This window comes from Heptranchias perlo, chromosome 2 (genome assembly GCF_035084215.1).
Source record: "Heptranchias perlo isolate sHepPer1 chromosome 2, sHepPer1.hap1, whole genome shotgun sequence".
Classification (NCBI taxonomy): Eukaryota; Metazoa; Chordata; class Chondrichthyes; order Hexanchiformes; family Hexanchidae; genus Heptranchias; species Heptranchias perlo.
The window spans coordinates 126,078,625-126,098,638 of NC_090326.1; the positions used below are offsets into that span (position 1 = coordinate 126,078,625).

General features: G+C 41.8%; 1 protein-coding gene across 3 annotated transcripts in view; it reads left to right on the forward strand.

Moving 5' to 3' along the window:
- LOC137343211 (voltage-dependent L-type calcium channel subunit beta-2-like) overlaps nucleotides 1-13,398 on the forward strand; it is a 351,241-nt gene extending 337,843 nt beyond the window's left edge. For all 3 annotated transcript variants that reach the window (XM_068007083.1, XM_068007084.1, XM_068007085.1), the window contains 4 exons: nucleotides 832-983; nucleotides 3,663-3,758; nucleotides 7,966-8,151; nucleotides 8,944-13,398. In XM_068007083.1, the coding sequence (XP_067863184.1) occupies nucleotides 832-983; nucleotides 3,663-3,758; nucleotides 7,966-8,151; nucleotides 8,944-9,438 (929 nt within the window). In that variant the 3' untranslated portion in view covers nucleotides 9,439-13,398. The remainder of the gene's footprint in view (nucleotides 1-831; nucleotides 984-3,662; nucleotides 3,759-7,965; nucleotides 8,152-8,943) is intronic.
- Nucleotides 13,399-20,014: the final 6,616 nt, after the last annotated feature.

A 20,014-nucleotide genomic window follows, 5' to 3' on the forward strand; every position in this document is an offset into this window, starting at 1 on the left:
TGGCAGATGAAATTTAACGCAGAAAAATGCGACGTGATACATTTCAGTAGGAATAACGAGGAGTAGCTATATAAACTAGAGGGCACAACACTAAAAGGGGCACAGGAGCAGAGAGATAGGGGGTATATGTGCACAAATCATTGAAGGTGGCAGGGCAGGTTGAGAAAGTGGTTAAAAAAGCATACAAGATCCTGGGCTTTATAAGTAGAGGCATTGAGTACAAAAGTATGGAAGTCATGATGAACCTTTATAAAACACTGGTTCAGCCACAACTGGAGTACTGTGTCTAGTTCTGGGCACCGCACTTCAGGAAGGACGTGAAGGCCTTAGAAAGGGTGCAGAAGAGATTTACTAGAATGATTCCAGGGATGAGGGACTTCAGTTACGTGGATAGACTGGAGAAGCTGGGGTTGTTTTCCTTGGAACAGAGACGGTTGCGGAGGAGATTTGATAGAGATGTTCAAAATCATGAAGGGTCTAGGCAGGGTAGAGAGAGAGAAACTGTTCCCATTGATGGAAGAGTCAAGGACCAGAGGACACAGATTTAAGGTGATTGGCAAAAGAACCAAAGGTGACATGAGGAAAAATTTTTTCACACAGCGAGTGGTTAGGATCTGGAACGCACTGCCCGAGGGGGTGGTGGAGGCAGATTCAATCATGGCCTTCAAAAGGGAACTGGATAAGTACTTGAAAGGAAAAAATTTGCAGGGCTACGGGTAAAGGGTGGGGGAATGGGACTAGCTGGATTGCTTTTGCATAGAGCTGGCATGGCCTCCTTCTCTACTGTAACCTTTCTATGATCCTATATTTTCGTTCTTTCTTCACCTGCAGCTGAAGTCCAGAGTGAAATTGAGCGGATTTTTGAACTGGCAAGAACCCTGCAGTTAGTAGTCCTTGATGCAGATACGATCAACCATCCGGCTCAGTTGGGTAAAACCTCTTTGGCTCCTGTTATAGTCTACGTGAAGATTTCATCTCCGAAGGTAAATTTACACGTGCCGTTTGGTTTCAACTCTCATGGTTTTTTTTTGCAGTTTTTCCTTGGTGCTACTAACATCAACCTATCAGCTGGGCAGGGAGTATGGACTTTTTGAACACCATTCCAGGGGCGGTGTTTGCTTAGCAGGGGCCCCATGCAAAGTTTCAGTTGGGGGTCCTTCACATTTGCTGGACAATGGTACTAAATACTACTCTGCACACTAGGTCATATCGGAGTACTCCAGCAGCCCTAGTCTCTTCAAACAGGTAAACAGCAGCGTGGGCAGGAAGCGCTCGCTTGAAACTTGTATGTAAATTAAATGGGAGTGACGTCATAACTCCTGCATCATTTCCTAGGGGTTCGGCCTGGCAGATGCCTGCCCCAACCATCGGCAACAGAAACTGAGGTTGGAGGATGCAGGGTTGACCTTTCAGGTCGGGGGGTGTGTAAAGGGGCAGCCAGCAACATCCTGGAGCCTCGGATAAATTTGTTTTTTCTTCTAGGGTGCAACAGGGCTGCACCACCAGTAATTTATGCGCTACAGGCCTTTAAGGCTCCTAACAGGGCACAACTTCCCTCCCCCAACTTGGAGCAGATGCCAATTACTAGGCGGTAATTGGACGTGTGCAAAACACCACCTGACTTATACTGGGCTAGGAAAGGTGAGGGTAATTGGCCCCATTCACTCAAATGGTGTGGCTTTAAATTGTTTTATACTTGCCATTCTATTGTAATGAATGATTCTTTGGGCTCGATTTTACCGGCGGGTTTCCTGTGCGTTTCCAGCGGGGGGGCCCCGAAAATCCCGATATCCAGGCACGTGACCGGATCGCGCCACGATCCCGCCCACTTCCGGGTTCCCCGATGACGTGCGGGGGTGCGTGCGTAGCCCCCGCTGGTGGGAATCCCGCAGGCAATTAAAGCCAGCGGGATTCCACTTGAGTGTATTTATTTCGCTTGTGTGGCCTCCACCACCCCCCTCCTGACGGTCAAAGTCACCAACCTGCACACTCACCCCGGGGTCCGGAGACATGTACCTACCTTGCGGACCCCCTCAGATGTACATATTGCGGATGGGGGCCGCCATAGCTGCAGTCAGGACCTCCTCGGAGGGTGCACAACATCGCCAGCCTCGCCATCCACGCCGTCCACCTCTGACACGTGGAGCTCCACAACAGAGTGCTGTGACACATCCACCTGTACAGCAGGAGGGAGGGCCACCGCAGAGAGAGACGCATCGCAGAGGCCACTACCCTCGCCACAGGGTCCACAGACCGAGGCGCAGCTCCCCGGACCTCTCTGAGCAGTATTGCACACGGAGGCGCAGATTCACTCGACATGTAGTCGTGGACATCTGCAGCCTCTTTCATGCCGAGCTGCTCCTGGCTGGCCCCAGCACCATCTGCTTACCTGTCGCTGCCAAAGTCACCACTGCCCTCCACATCTTCTCCTCCGCATCCTTCCAGGGTGCAGCCGGGTACACCGCCGATGTCTCTCAGTCGTCTGCGCGGAAGAGCCCTGCAAATACACCTGCACCTACTCTGCAGTAACACAATGGGTGGCATCAGTGGTGGGTCCTCATAGTGATATCCAGGAGCGGGCATTATTGCACACAACAGACAGGATTCGCGGAGACATGGCAGTGGTGGTGCCAATATAATGTGTGATGTTTGTTGCTCTGAAATTCAATATAGGTAACACCCATAGCAAACCCTCAAACACCCTTGTGCATCCCCTTCATGCTCACGACACGTTTGCCTTACGCTGCCTACTGCACATATGTGATGCATGCCCTGTGGCTGCAGCACAGGTGGTGGCAGGTTGAGTGAGGCTGGCCGTGAGGGAGATGCACGAGAGGGTGAGTATGGGATAGAGCCATGAGATTGTATGAGGATTGGGTTGCGTGGTAGTGGCGGGGTGAGTACTCGCGAGGTGAGTAAGTGCAGGTAAGATGAGGATGAGGTTTGAGTGGGTATGAGGGGTGATGTAACAGAGTAGTGTTGGCGGTGCCAAAGGAGATGTGGGGTGGGGGCAGTGTTGTGGCGCGGAGTGTAGGGGAAAGACTACGTGTTCTCACTGTGGCTGACCTACTGTGGTCATTGGAGCGCCTCCTGCACTGTATGCAGGTGGGCGATATGTTGGTGGCGCAGGTGACCCCCTCTGCCACCTCGAGCCAGGCCTTCTTGGTGGCAGAGGCAGGCCGCTTCCTCCCGCCTGCCGGGTGGAAAATCTCTGTCCTCCCCCTCCTCCTCACCCCATCTGATGATACCTGGGGTGAGGCATCATTAAACTGGGAGCAGCCTTCCCCCTGGGCTGCTCCATGCTGTAATTTGTTCCATTGGTTGCAGCATCTGTCAGTGGAGGACTGCCCCTTTAACTAGAGCGCCTCCAGCTGACAGATCGTACTGCACATGCGCAGCCCGCCCGACGCGCAGACCAGCAGCGCGGAGCCCGGAGGAGCAGGTAAGTGATTCCAATTAGTGGATTGCCTGTTACGATCGCGCGGGCAACCCACTAATTTCACCGGGCACGGAGACCACGCACCCGAAACCCAACCCGCCGGAAACCCGCAGGCCTGCTAAAATCAGGCCCTTTATATCAGTTTTGACAAGTGCTTGTCAAGGTTGCTCAACTATTTTTTACAAACTAACTTCCTAATCTTCCCATTTTACCTTGCATGTAGGTTTTGCAGAGATTAATAAAATCCAGAGGAAAATCCCAGGCTAAACACCTGAATGTCCAGATGGTTGCAGCAGACAAACTGGCTCAATGCCCTCCAGTGAGTACTTTTAATCTTTTTTCCCCTCCTAGATTGCACATAATTATTTATTGACATCTATTATTGTAAGTAAAAATATATATATCAATGTGCCTTTTACTTATACTGTTCTTGTCTTTGAATAAAGGCCGTGAGGCTGTTGATGCCAAAGCACAATAGCTTTATTAAGAAGTTGTAACAAGCAGCAGAGATGTTTAAAATACAATAGTACAATTAAGTATGCTGGTTAGATTGATACAACCTGGCTAATTGTTCACGGAACAGCAGACCCCAAAACTCATCCTAGGCAGCCTGATCTACGGTCAGTCCAGCCGTGCCCTGAGAATGTTCTGGCTAGTTGACCAAAAACATCTCACTTATTTTATATATATATATATATATATATGTGTTTTAAAGACAAACAACTCTGTGTCTGAGCTTCTGATCAATCATCTCCTCTGTCTCAAAAGGGAGCCTATCAATCCCACTCCCATACTCTCAACATTAATTCTCACTGTCTTATCTTAACTCCCTTTTTTATCCCTTCAATGATACCGCCATTAAGATGGCCCAAGTGCAAGTTAACCAAAAGGGCTTCCTCTCTCACAAGGTCATGAGAAACTTGTTTTTTACAGACAGCAAGCCCTTTGGTCACAGCTGACTTAGCATGTATTTTACTTTAACATAAGATTTATAATAACGTAGCTTCGGTTTATAATAATATAGAAAGCTGGTTTAGTGCTTTTCTCACAATTATATTTAATCCTTGAAAGCCAATCGAGTAACTTTTTAACCTTCACTTCTTGAGGATGAGCATGCCTTGTAGCAACACTTGTTCTCTGTCTAAAACACTGATCACCCTACATATTAGGTCATACCTGCACCTCTAGTCTTTTCAAATAAGTAAATATCAATTATTGTGATTTTTAAAAAAAAATACTGGAAATCTTAAAAAAAAATTATTGCTGTAAATAGACAAGAAGTCAATCAGCATTTGAAGTAGAAACATAATGGCCGGATCTTGCTGGAAAAATAACGGTGTGTTATCGATGCATGGCGTTATAAATGTGCAAATTGGCCAGCAAATTCATGGGATTAAGAGATGGGCCGTGAATTGGAAAACTCCGGAATTTGCTGGTCGATTTACGCCATTCCATCATTTGCTTGACACAAACGGCATCTCGCCTCCTGTTATTTTTAAGAACTTGCTGGATTTGCACATTAATTGTCCTTTAAACTCGCTGCAGAAAGTTAAGTCGGGTAATTAAGAATGTAAGTACCCTTTTAACAACGTGATAATTGTTAATAGAATGCCAATCAACCCCTTGGCCCAGAAAGGGAACAATTTAAAGTATTCAATCTCATTCCAGCGTGTAGTAAATTGTTGTTGGAGATTTAAAATTAAAACATTTTAAATGTTTTTCTTACTTTTCCTTTGTTTTTTTCCCTCTCTTAATCCAATCTTTCTTTCCCTCTCTTTATTTCTCTTTCTGTACCTGATTTGACTCTAATTCACCCTCCTTCTCTGTCATTCCTCTTTCTTTCTCAATCCTTAAATCTCATTAGTAAAGGTGATCCACTGTTAGTCCCACCGTTCCCTAAGGTCCCAGGTGCTCCTTTGCCCTTACCACACCATTATCAGCTCGCACTTCCAGCAAGTTACGGCGCAAAAAAACTTTGAGCTGAAGGGTGCATGAAAAAGTCGAACTAACGTCATACGCTGCGAGATGGCCCACTCCAACAAGATCCTGTCCAATGTGATGGGTATAATCCTTCATCATAATTGGTACAATAAAACGGGAATTTCCTCAGAGTTGCTCCCACTCTGCCGCCATATCTTCGCCAGAGGTGCATTGGAAACCACGTTTCCAAAGTTACTGCATCGGAGTGGGAGCAGCTCCAAGGAAATTCCCAGCCTGTCTCTATCAGATGCTGCCTGAATCATGTTGTCCACTTCCAGTTTTTTGTATTTTAACTACAAACAAGCTAACAGCTGAAATAAAAAGTATTGTGCAAATTGGCATCTCTTTGTTTACATGACCTGTTGGTCTCTGAAGGTTACTTTATGGGGAATCTTAAAATACTCTTAACATTTTTACAATCAACTTTTTTTTTAATTGAGAAATGAAACTGGAGCATCAAGGCCCACAGAATAAGACACCCAAATGTAGAAAAGAACAAAAGAGAAGACAAAGTACACCAGGAAGTAATAGTCAGGTGATGTCATGATTGTGTTTATAAAAATACATAGGAGGGAGAAAAGACTGAGAATAGGAGACTATGATGAGGAGTCTTTCAATACAGTAGGGTTTAGGGAGAGGGAAAACATGTAGGATGGTAAATTTAGAGCTTAGAAGGAACAAGAATGGTCTAGTAATTTATTAAGTGGACAGTGTCATGGTGGATAGCAAGAGCTGGCAGCTCCCATGTTTGAACCATGTGATTTGAAATGAAATCCTATAATATGATTTGAAGTGCAGTGATCTTAGATTTAATTCACTACATATTATGGGGAATAACATTGCCTGTATAAGTTTTATATCATTAGATCAACCATCAACCTTTTAAACTCAAGGGAATACAAACCAAGTTTATGCAAGCTACCCTCATAATGTAACCCTTCAAGCCCTCCAAATCCACATGCTCTCATTTTTGCAAATAATCTCTTGTTTGGAACTTTTCTTGCCTGAGCCCACATCCATCCCAATCTCAAGCTACAATGAAAATGCCTGCTTTTGCTAAAAGATGTGTGTAGTACTTGTATCATAAGCTTGTAAGTTAGAGTGTGGAAAAAACAAAGATAAAGAGAGACAGAAATAATTAGAATGGTAGAGATCGTTTTTACTTTAATTTATGCCTGTGAGCAATATCACAGAAAATTGACGAGAATAAAATTAAAGAAAGTATTAATTACAAACATTTAAAGCCTGTTAGATAACATTCTCCATTTCAGTGGTTCACATTGTAGCTCAATATAATTGTTTTTTATTAAAATAAAATCTGATGGTAGATATGAGACAAATAAGTTACTTGGGTAGAAATGACTCAATATTTTAACAAAGGTGTAAACCAATTTAAAATGGGTAGTGTCAGGGCAGTGTCCTAGGCCCAACCATCTTCAGCTGCTTCATCAATGACCTTCTCTCTATCATAAGGACAGAAATGGGGATGTTCGCTGATGATTGTACAGTGTTCAGTGCCGTTTGCAACCCCTCAGATAATGAAGCAGTCTGTGCCCGCATGCAGCAAGACCTGGACAACATCCAGGCTTGGGCTCATAAGTGGCAAGTGACATTCGCGCCAGACATTGACCATCTCCAACAAGAGAGAGTCTAACCACCTCCCCTTGACATTCAACAGCATTACCATCGCCAAATCCCCCACCTTCAACATCCTGGGGGTCACCATTGACCAGAAACTTAACTAGACCAGCCACATATATACTGTGGCTACAAGAGCAGGTCAGAGGCTGGGTATTCTGCGGTGAGTGACTCACCTCCTGACTCCCCAAAGCCTTTCCACCATCTACAAGGCACAAGTCATGAGTGTGATGGAAAACTCTCCACTTGCCTGGATGAGTGCAGCTCCAACACACTCAAGAAGCTCGACACCATCCAGGACAAAGCAGCCCGCTTGATTGGCACCCCATTCACCACCCGAAACATTCACTCCCTTCACCACCGGCGCACAGTGGCTGCAGTGTGTACCATCCACAGGATGCACTGCAGCAACCCGCCAAGGCTTTATCGACAGCACCTCCCAAACCTGCGACCTCTACCACCTAGAAGGACAAGGGCAGCAGGCACATGGGAACAACACCACCTGCACATTCCCCTCCAAGTTACACACCATCCCGACTTGGAAATATATCGCCGTTCCTTCATTGTCGCTGGCTCAAAATTCTGGAACTCCCTACCTAACAGCACTGTGGGAGAGCCTTCACCACATGGACTGCATCTGGCCTTGCCAGCGACGCCCACATCTCATGAACGAATAATTTAAAAAAATTAAAATGGGGATAACTTCTAATAACGCAATAGAGAGGAATTTGATACAAACACATTAAGTGCTAATACAATAACGTCAGTGACAGTAGCCTGCACTGTGCCAAGTACATCAATGACTTTTAAGATAAAATGTACAATTTTTGTCTGGACAAAACACAACTTGCATTCAAACATTGTGTTGTTGAAAGAAATAGATCTTAAAGATTCTGCCATTTCTCTAGGAACTGTTTGATGTAATTCTTGATGAAAATCAGCTGGAAGATGCATGTGAGCACCTGTCTGACTACCTGGAAGCTTACTGGAGAGCTACCCACCCTCCTAGCAGTAATCCTCCCAACCCTCTCCTCAGCCGTACAATGGCCACTGCAGCTCTTCCTACAAGCCCAGCACCAGTCTCCAATCTACAGGTACAAGTTCTTGCTTCTCTCCAACCTAATCTTCATTTCTGGGATGCAGAGGAAGATGGACAAAGGAAAAAGATTTGTGACAATCACGTTGCACTAGAGATGAAGACATTTAATTACCTTCCAGCTTCAGGATAGAATCTAACTGAAGCTTTGAAAAATGCTAGTTCTTTTGTCAGTGTCTCCTAATGGGCAGCAGCTTTGCATGAGAAAATCACTTAATCCTGGTTGTGGTAGTTGTGATTAATCATCAAAGTAAAGCTAGCAAAGGAATGTTTAGTGGTTAAGGCATAAGTCCATTAGTCTATATTATCACAGGTGGTTTCTTGACCCCAATGTGAAGTAGACATCATAAACTTATGTGGTTATGAGACTGCATGCTTATTTAAAAAGCATTCATAAACCAGCAGGCCATTGTGGGTTCAATATGCAGATGTTTGAAGAGGCAGTGTAGTATTAAATTCATGCTAAATAGTACCCAAAAGTCCACAACATTTGATTACTTCAACAATTTTCAGTATTAGTTACACAGTATTAAGATAAATTAACATTTGGATTGTTTTACTTGAAGAGACTTTGATAGTAATTGCTTTGCTTCAGTAACCAAATGAAGATGCTTAAGCTTATGTATTGAAAAGGTTAACAAAAGCAAGCATTAACTATTAAATTTCAGTAAAAGCTGGGCTATGTATGGTGCTTGCATCTTAAGCTTGTAAATTAATCAGATTACGGTAGTGTTTCTTGAATTGTGAAATCCTCACTAACTGGATTGTTGCATGGTGTGGTACTAACCAGGGTGAACAAAAACAGGGAGAGCAAAAACACCTACGTTCAGGACCTGAGAGAACTGCTTCCCAGGAGGAAGAGAAACAACCAGAGCCAGTGAAAAAGTCCCAACACCGAACTTCTTCTACAAAGCACCACAATCATCGGGACACTGCGAGTCGGGGCCTCGAGAGACAGGAAACATTGGACTCGGAAATGGAAGACAGCAGGGATTCTGTGTACATAGAATCAAAGGATGATTATACGGATAGTCATGGCGATCATTACAGCTCACACCAGGATCACAATCACACTGAAGAATTGCAAGGCGGCAGCACCCACAGGCACAGAGAGTCACGGCATCGTTCTAAGGAACAAGATAGAGAACAGGACCATAATGAACGCAACAAACAGCGCAGTCGGCATAAATCAAAGGATCGATATTGTGAAAAGGATGGTGATGCTGCATCCAAAAAAAGGAATGATGTCAGCGATTGGAACCAGGATGTGTACATCCGCCAATAACTCTGCCTACACGGTTCCTCTGTGTCCCTTATGTTTTGTGTGTGTGTTTTTTTTTAAAGTACATATTTATCTGATTTGTCTGTTGCAAAACTTATTGTATACTTGAGATTTCATACAGTTGTTGCAGACGCAGCATGGAAATAGATTCAATATATTTCACTTAAAAACACAGTACAATTAACAGATCTCCTAGAGTTGTACTGTGATCTTGGTGTTTTTTTATTTGGTTTTGATTGCTGCCAGCTGAACAATAACTGTTGCTATCAAACTACTATTAATGTTCTTTAGCAACATATAGATTTGGGGGGGAAAAAGTTTGAACTTTGCTTTGTATTCAGAAAAAGTTGGATCAGCAAAAAGTTTCCTTTTTTCCCTCAAACATTTATTTTCTGCATGCACAACTTTTTTTTTAAAAAAAAGAAATCTTTTCATGTTTAAAGACCACTCTGGCTTATACCTGTACTTGGGCTGGGGTTGGGGAGGGGTCTAGTCTTGCCTTACAAATCAGAGGTAATTGAGACAAAAGTATTTTATAAGTGTTGGTACTATGTACTGTATATATAGTATCATTCTATTTGTACTCGTAACATTTGGAAATCATTTACAAATGAATATAGTTTTAACCATGATATCTGCTTCAGAGTCCTAATGTATTTTCTCTTTTTAATCATGCCAACTAAAATTGGCCTATTTTAGAAAATTTGCAGCTACTTTCATTTCCCCTCTTTCCCTCCCCCCTTCCCTCTAACTTTTAAAGTTCAGAAAATATAGATGCATATATCATCAATCAGTGGGGTGGGAAATTCAATATATAAAATATAGATAGACATATATTGTTCAGGATTTTTTGTAAAATGAATAGTTTTAACTGGCAAGACAGTGACAAATTTACTTGATAAGTCTAAGTTATATACCAAATATTGAATATTTATGTAAGTTACATGATATTGTTTGTTTAGGAATTGCCTGAGGTTTCTGTATTTTTCCCCCTTTGTAAAAACGATCCAATTTTCCCAAATGGCTTTGACTTATTACTTAATGGGTGTAAAGATAAGCTGTACTGGGTACTGTATATGCACAGTTGTGGAATTTATTTTCAAAATCCAATTTGTAAGCATTTGTATATATACTTCATAATTGCCTTTGTAGATATTGACAGTAGATGATTCTGTTGCACTGTTTAATGGAGTTATTTATTTAACTGTACAAAGGATGGCTGTACATGTTAACTTAACATGTAGAAATGCCATTTCATTAACAGGAACAATGTTCCATTCCTTCTGTTATGTTACAAAGAGACATATACATAATAAATAAATAAATATATATACATTCACATCCACATGTACACACATAAATACCTACATACTTCCAGGCACGTTGCCTGAACTAGGTTGCTGCTTTTTCTTCCTGTTTCAACCATCACAAATGTTCTGGCATATGAACTGTTCCATTTTCTTTAAAGTAGCAAAGTGATGTGACCATTATTTCCCAAAGTGCACCATGCTTGGATTTCAGATCGTTTGCTGCTTTTTACAGCACTTTTCCCCACTCTTCCAATTTCCTACTTTTGTTGTAGGAGGCCTGATTTTGATGCAGCTACTGACCGACTGTGCATTGGGCTTACTTGTAAAAATAAACATCTGCAGAAAAAAGAGCTAAACCTGAACTCTGGTCTTTGGAGGTTTAGGATTTTGCATTTTTAAAACCTTCAGTGGCAAAAATTCAGTAAAGACTAATGTGTATTAATGGGTACTTTGTAGGAGACTGTGTTGTAGCCAGAGCCTTTAGTCTGAGTGTGTATATAATGTAAATTTGCCATCATTACCAGTACACCTTAGAATCACTCCAGCTCTTCTGATGTTTTAGTGGATAAATAAGTGAGATATCAGAGGGGTATCATAGAAACATATCCCAGTATGAGTCAGTGCCTTCAGGAGAGGAAAGGAGAAAACGAGAACAATTCAGGTTAGAATCCCTCCAGTCTCATTAATTACAGGTGTCTGTTTCTGAGGCACTCTGTACAGAGAGTATCCTATATGGTGACACCTAAGCACTTGAGTGCAGATCCTCACTCGACAGGACAACAACTCAAATAACTGGGCGTGGAAATCAGTGCACCTGATTTTAATGTTTAATTTTTCTGACTATTATCATGAAGCAAACGTGCTGACCTCCAAATCCTATTATCCAATCTGTCCTCATCAATGAGGCACTGCCAACTTATAAAATTTATCCCATAATGTTTTTCATGACCTGACAACTGGAATCATTTACTCTATAATGATGAACCTGTTCAGAGGTGATCAAATGTAGGTACATCGGCTGCTGTAGAGTGAACAAGGCGAATGTTGGCTTGAAAACATAGAAAAAAAAATCCCTGGTTTAATACTATATGGCATGTCCTGAATAGCATAATAATAGAGGCACGGTAATTTGACATTGTTCTATCCTGGGTATAGGTGACATTTTAAAGAGGTTCAAATGGAATTACAGGGTAATATTATCAGCCAGTCAACATTTCTAATACTAAAAACATCAAATGGTGCTTGATGCTCTTCACAACAATGTCATGCTGGTCTTAGAATAACCAAAGCTTAACAGTTTGAAAAGCAAAATGTGTACATTATAAGAACATACATAAATTAAAGATTATCAATAATTTTGGTCCTGCAAACCATGGCTTTCTTGTGTGTAAAAGTATCATGCCCAATTTTAATGTAACATAACATGAGAACATGAGGAGTAGTAGGCCATGCGGTCTCTCGAGCCTGCTCTGCCATTCAATAAGATCATGGCCGATCCCCATATCCCTTCATTCCCTTAGAGTCCAAAAATCTATCGATCTCAGCCTTGAATATACTCCACGACTGAGCATCCACAGTCGTCTGGGGTAGAGCATTCCAAAGATTTACAACCCTCTGAGTGAAGAAATTTCTCCTCATCTCAGTCCTAAATGGCTGACCCCTTATCTTGAGATTATGACCCCTAGTTCTAGACTCTCCAGCCAGGGGAAACAACCTCTCAGCATCTACTCTGTCAAGCCCTCTCAAAATCTGATATGTTTCAATAAGATCCCCTCTCATTCTTCTAAACTCCAGAGAATACAGGTCCATTCTACTCAATCTCTTCTCATAGGACAACCCTCTTATCCCAGGAAGCAATCTGGTGAACCTTCGCTGCACCCCCTCTAAGGCAAGTAGTTAAGGAGACCAAAACTGTACACAGTACTCCAGGTTTGGTCTCACCAAAGCCTTGTACAGTTGCAGCGAGACCTCCCTACTCTTGTACTCCAACCCTCTTGCAATAAAGGTTAACATACCATTTGCCTTCCCAATTGCTTGCTGTACCTGCACGTTACATTTTTATTCTTGATTTGTTTTGTTGGTGAGGATATCAAATTCCCCCTTTTCTTCTCAGGAAGCAGCATCTTATACCAAAAAGAGGCAGGAAGACCTGCCAATGGCTCTCTGCCCATTCTATTTAGATAACCATTAGGAATGAGGTGAGTAGTAGGCATAGGCCAACTCACTAATTTTTTTCCCCTTTCTCAGAGGGAGAGACCTGACCTTTGTTCAGCATCTCTGCACACTGATGCAGTTGAGATTGGTAGAATGGGGAAATCAAACCTACATGTCCTACTATGGTGCTTCAATTTAACACTCATAGTGACACATTCACTTACTATGCATGATCTAACAATGGGTCAATTGCAACAGTAAAACAAGGGCACAGGACTAAGCTTTGATGTGCAATACATCAGCAAATCTGTTACTCGGCTATCGTGCAGTCACAATGAACCATCATCACTTACCTGCATTCATTTGAAATGCCATTGCAATTATCATCGCTTTCTGGCATCAACATTACTTTCATTTCAGGACTACTCAATTTTTCAGCTAATATAAAGTAAATGGTTCTAAAATGTAGTAAAATGTGTCATTTACAATAAACAGCTCCTGCACTTTAATTGGCATAGTGCCTATTTATTGCCACATAACACATTTGACAGACTGCTTATTGTATGAAACCATCTAACTTATTTTTTAAAAATTGCAACTTTCAGGTTTGTTTTACAAAAATTTATCAGGGTGCTGGAACACATCAGAGGTGCCCATTCCACTGTATTAACTTCCGCCAAAGTTTTTTTTCCCATGGACATTGACCACCTATGAATCTATCTAGTGGGAACAGTGTGGCCTATGCATTCTGACATGAAGAGAGCAGAGTTTTCAACATAATTAGCAGTAGCGATTGTGGATCAGCTGCCTAACCCATCCACTAGCCATTAATATGGAGTCGCTTTGGGATCTAAATGGCTCCTCCCAGTCAATGATGTCACTAAAACAACTTTCCAGCAATGACACGTCTTGACTGCGACTGGAAAATCAAAAGTACTCTTGCCTTTTGTAGTGCTTTTCATATCCTCAGGATGTTACAAAGCACTTCACAGCAAATTCATTATTTTTGAAATGTAGGCACTGTTTTGTAGGCAAATGCTGCACCGATTTGCATACACCAAGGTCCCATAAACAACAATGAGACAAATGACCAGTTAATCTGTTTTGAGAGGTTATTGGTTGAGGGATAAATGTTGGCCAGGACACTGGAAGAACTCCCACGCTCTCCTTCAAATAGTGCCATAGGATCTTTAATGTCCACCTGAACAAGCAGGTGGGGCTTTGCCTCAACATCACATCAGAAAGACAACTTCTCCAACAGCAGTACTTATGCACTTAAATGTCAGCCTAGATTATGTAAAGTCCTGGAGTAGGACTTGAACCTATGACTTTCTGACTCGGAGGTGAGAGTGCAACCACTAAACCAAGACTGCAGAGTACATGCTCCATCTGGACTTTCCTTTTGCCTTTAGGAAAGTTAAGGTTGCAATTCTTGAAAAAAAGATGACACCAAGATGTGAGAAACCAGAAATGTGGGATTGGTTGGTACAAATGGTAGAAGTAAAACCCTGAGTTTTTTACCTTGATGGAACTCTTTCTATGGCCTCCTTCACACTTTGCTGGTCAGGAGGTCCTCTGACTGTCAAAAAGAGAACCATTTCTTAGAAGGGTGGGGGAGACCTTGTGAAATGGAAGGTATTACTCTCCTCCAATTTCCCTCACACACGCATCCAATAAGATCAAGCGTAATTTGTTAGGAAAATGACTGGATAGGTTTCTGCCAGTATCTGAGGTGAACTGAGTTTGTGTCACTGCTGGGAACAAAGGATGATGCAGTAGATCTTTTTTGCTCCTTGTTATTTATCCTTCTCTGAGGTGCTTAGCTGTAGCATAAGTTATATCATGTAGGAAGAGTCTCCAACATAAAATATAGGGACAGAACACCATAAGGATGCAAATTTCATAGTCATAATGTTTTGCTAAGTAAACATATTTAAATAGGAAGAATTGCTTGACTTTTGAATCTTATATCTATACTGCTGAAGTAACTGTTTTTTGTCATTGGTTAGTCACGTGGCTGACTTGTGCAGAACCCATCACCGAACTTAACAGTCTCCAAATCAAACTACATAGAAATCCACATAAAAGAGTTTGCATTTGCTCCATATGGAATAACAATTTTTACGATACAGAATTACACTACCAAATAGGACTCCAGTCCTAAGAAAGGTTCGGTCATGAGAGATAAGTTAACTTGAGATTTATTGAACATATAAGTGACTACAAGCAAGCGAATCATAGAATGATACAGCATCATTGTGTCTGTGCCGTCCCTTTAGCAGAGCTGTCCAATCAGTCACATTCCTCTGCTCTTTCCCCACAGTCCTGTAAATGTTTTCCCTTCAAGTATTTATCTAATTCCCTTTTGAAAGTTACTATTGAATCTGCTTCCACCATCCTTTCAGGCTGTGCATTCCAGATCACAACAGCTCTCTGCGTAATTTTTTTTCCTCTTGTCGTCTCTGTTTCTTTTGTCAATCACCTTAAATCTGTGTCCTCCGGTTACTGATCCTTCTGCCACTGGAAACAGTTTCTATTTAATTACGCTATTTAAACCCTTCATAATTTTGAACACCTCTATTAAATCTCCCTTTAAACTTCTCTGCTCCAAAAAGAACAATCCCAGCTTCTCTAGTCTTTCCACATAACTGAAGTCCCTCATTCCAGGTACAATTCTGGTAATTCTCAACTGATCCTCTTTAAGGCCTTGACATCCTTCCTAAAATGTTGTGCCCAGAATTGGACACACTACTCCAGATGAGGCCTAACCAGTGATTTATAAAGGTGTACCATAACTTGCTTTTGTACTCTATGCCTCTATTAATAAAGCCCAGGATCCCATATGCTTTTTTAACAGCCTTCTCAACTTGTCCTGCCACCTTCAAAGATTTGTGTATGTGCACCCCCAGGTCTCTCTGTTCCTGGACTCCCTTTAAAATTGTACCATTTAGTTTATATTGCCTCTCCTCGTTCTTCCTACCAAAATGTATCACTTCACACTTCTCTGCATCAAATACATCTATTATATTCACAAGTAAGATACGCATTGGGGACCAAGAGCTGCACCCAGCCAAGATATTTCCAAGCTTTGAGTTACAAAGCATGCACGACTCCATCCTATTTTTGTAAGTTTCACTAAAACTTTGGTCACAGGATATGGTGTAACCCTAGCACCATGGGCTATCCCTTTGTCTAAGCCTGACTGGACAATGTTGTCCAGTTCTGCAGTATATAGTTTTTGGTGGAAAACTGCTAACTGCTGAGTCATTTCCTTACATACAGTACCTTGTCTGTATTAAATTTTATCTGCCATCATTCTGCCCACTTACATATTTTGTCCAACTCTTTCTGTAATTTCTTAGCAGCCTCACCTGATTCCACTGCCCCTCCTAGTTTGGTATCATCTGTAAATTTGGCCAATTTGCATCAGTCTTCTGAGTCCAAGGTGTTGCTGTAAATTAGAAACAATCATGGCCCTAACACTGAGCCCTGGAGCACCCCACTCAATATTCTCTCTCTCCTCACCATGACATAACTCTAACAAGTACCTGTTGTTTTCTGCAAGTTTTGGGACACCATGTCATAGGACTTAACACCATCCAGATGTTACTTTCTCAAAGACGTCAAGGAGGTTAACTATCTAGGTTTTTCACTAAGCTGACAAACTTAGCAATGGAAATAATATTTATAATGTAGAAAACACATAAAAAAGGAAGGACTGAGAAGCACAGCAGTGGTGGGAAGGGGGTTAAAGTGAGGAGAACAGCATAGCGTTACGTGTAGAAAAAATAATGTTAACACCACAGATCTCAAGAGAAATAGAGGCTTACCTGTTTAATTGAGCCAGGATCAATGATGGCAGGCGTCATGAAAATTCTCCTAGAATTGATTTTTGAATCAGGAACCTATATCTGAGAGGAAAAAAATCCAATCAAAAAATTGGGATGCATCATTAAGTTACCAGAATTTTTAATGACTTAACAGCAAGATTGGCAATTCATAAAGCAACATGATTTTCAATGGTGTCTCTGATCTTTTTTTTGGTGTCAATGTGTTTTGGTTTTTGATCTCTATGTGTATTTTCCAATGTTAGCTATCTGCCCTATATTTGCACTTGAGATATCCAAAAATTCAAAAATTTAAGACTTTTTTCGAGGATAAAACTGGAACATGAAGTTTTGTTTCTTCTTTTTAAAAGTCCTTATACTGTATTTTAAACAATACAAGTACTGTAAGGACTTTTTGACACAAGAGAATGAAGATGTATTGTGTAGGGGTTGGGCGAAGCGGCAAAAGCCCAAAGGTTAATGCCTGAACTGACAATGGCATCAGGATGAGTGGCAGCAGGTGGTCAGATGGCCAAAGCCTGAAGTACTGGAGGGATAAGGAGTGGAGGGAGGTAGATGGTGGCAGGCTTAATGGCTTAATCTACTGCTGTGTTCAGGAGGGGAGAAGGATAGATGGCTGAATGCCCAATAGTGAGACCCAAAATAGTGGAGCAGTACCGACCAGGTAAGGGAAGAAATGTTTGAAGAAGACAGAAGACAAACTGAAGTGGTCAGGAGGGAAAGGCGGGCTAGTCACCAGAGGCTGAAGACTGAACTGCAGGTGGGGTTATGAAGCTGGAAATTTGATGGCACAGATGGAACCTGCTGCTGTGGTTGGTCAAGTCCGAGCGCCCAATTGTACAACTGAAATAATGGTGCAGTGTCGGCTCAGCAAGAGAAAGCAGAAGCCATGGCCTGAACTGATGGATGGGTCAGGAGGGAAGCAGTCAGGTGGCCAAATAGCTAAGCGAATGAATTGCTGGAGGATTCAGTAGAGAAGGTAAGGCAGGCAGGTTGTGCATTTGTAGTTAGAAGGCAGGTCTGAAATAATGGTGGGGCCAAGACCAGGTGGGGGAAGGAGCGGCTGAAGAAAAAAATATGGAGGCTAGGAGATCAACAAAAAGTGGAGAGGATTGGCCTTAGGCAAGGGCTTAAGCAATTGACACTAGTAAAAGTGGGTATTGGAATAATGGAGATAGGAATACCAGAGACAACTTACAAAGAACCAGCAAGAGACAAAGCATGTAGACACCTGGAATTAAAGCGTTATAAAACACAAATCCTGTGCATGAGAAAATGTCGTAATAGTGAAACAAAATCAAGACACAGAAAGTGCAATATTAGGAATTGGGCACTGTGCAAGTGTACAAGTACCATCTGGACACTTATTGATCAGCATTGGATCAGTCCTGAGAACTGGAAGCACTGGAGAGGGGGCCTAAGAATGGCAAAACTGGAGTAGGGAGTCCAGCTCTAGAAGTACTTGAGAAGAGTTTTGGGAACACTGGAGAAGGGGGCAAGTTCTAGATCACAGAGATGGGTCTTCAGATCTGGGAGCATTAAGGAGGAAAACCCAAGTCTGGGAGCATTCAGCAGAGCAGTTCTGGGATCGGGGAACATGTTTTTTTTTGGTGGGGGGAGGTGTTGAGATTTGCAAGTGTGAGGGAGATCTAGATTCTGGCAGAATTGGGGATGGATGGCAGAATCTAGCAGTTTTGTGATTGCATGGGTCCAAAAGAATAGGGCCTGAACTATCTTAGTTTCCTTTCAGACCATCAGACTCCACACCCCCTTCCCATCTGGCAGTCTCTGACCTGCCCATCCACAGCCTCTTTTGTGCTATGAGGGACTCCATTGCTTTCTGTCTTTTCATTATTGCCTTAAATGCATTTTGTGCATTATTAGTGAGTTTGCCAACTTATACAGAAATATATTTTTGATAAACAATCTTTAGTTTTGCTTTCTAACATCAACAAATAACTAAATGTGTGTTAATAGCGGGCACTGTCTAAGTGAGATCACATTAGAAGAGGAGCAATTGTTAATATTTTAAATATGCAACTTGCCTGAAATAAAGTTTTGAGAATTCAATCTCCAGTTTGTTTCAATCTTTTGAAAAAGCAAGGAAGCTCATAAATTCTCAGAGAATGAGGGGACTAACCCTTTACTTCCAGTCAGAAACCTGCTGATGAATGCTGGGACATTCTACAAACTGCATATGCTCAGAATATACAGACGTGGTTGAAAATGTTTTCAACAGCTTTAGTGGAAAAAAATATCCACTTGAAACCCAGGATTTTGAGATAGGCTGAGGCTATAAAGCAAAGATCTCAAAGGTAACATTAATAAGAAAACTTGATTGATAAAATTAATCATGGCTATTGTGAAATATGTATTTTCTTCAATGTATTTTTAAAAAATCTTATTTTGGGCATTACAACTTTCAGTTAGAGAAAAAGAGCCGGACATTTTTTTAAAAAAGAACCACTGTGATTTGATTGGCTCATCAAAGTTTGACAGCAAAATATTTACATAGGATTTTCCTATTCTAAATGCTGACATAAAAAATCTGACACAAATCGTGACACAGGAAATATGGTTAATGTGTGCAGAAAATGCAAGTCATACACAAGACTTATTACTAGCAGATCTGTGGCGATGCTCATGGCAATTTGGAGAATCTGTTGTTTTGTCATTCCTGCGACCATAAAATGGTCCTACCCATGGCAGATTCCATTGCATCACTTGCAGTGATGGGACAGGCAAGTTTTTAAAAAAGCAAAATGCCCCTTTAAAAATTAGTAAGGTAAGAAAAGAGGCTTTTAGTTTACAAGGTCAATTAAAGAGTTAACAGTGTTTACATATTTAGTGTAATCTCTTGAGTGCTTCGAAAGGATTCAGCTTGTTAAAGGTTTTAGTGTTGGGTTAGCCTGAATGAAAATTGAATGCTTGGAGGGAATCTCTTCGGTGGAAGGAGTGGTACCGGTACGTACAGGTACCAAAGTATCATAGTATCATAGTAAGGTACAGCACAGGAGGAGGCCAGTCAGCCCATCGTGCCTGTGCCAGCTCTTTGAAAGAGCTATCCAATTAGTCCCATTTCCCTGCTCTTTCCCCATTGCCCTGTAAATTGTTTCCCTTCAAGTACTTATCCAATTCTCTTTTGAAAGTTGCTATTGAATCTGCTTCCACCACCATTTTGGGCAGTGCATTCCAGATCATAACAACTCTGCATAAAAAAATGTTTCCTCCTGTCACCTCTGGCTCTTTTGCCAATCACCTTAAATC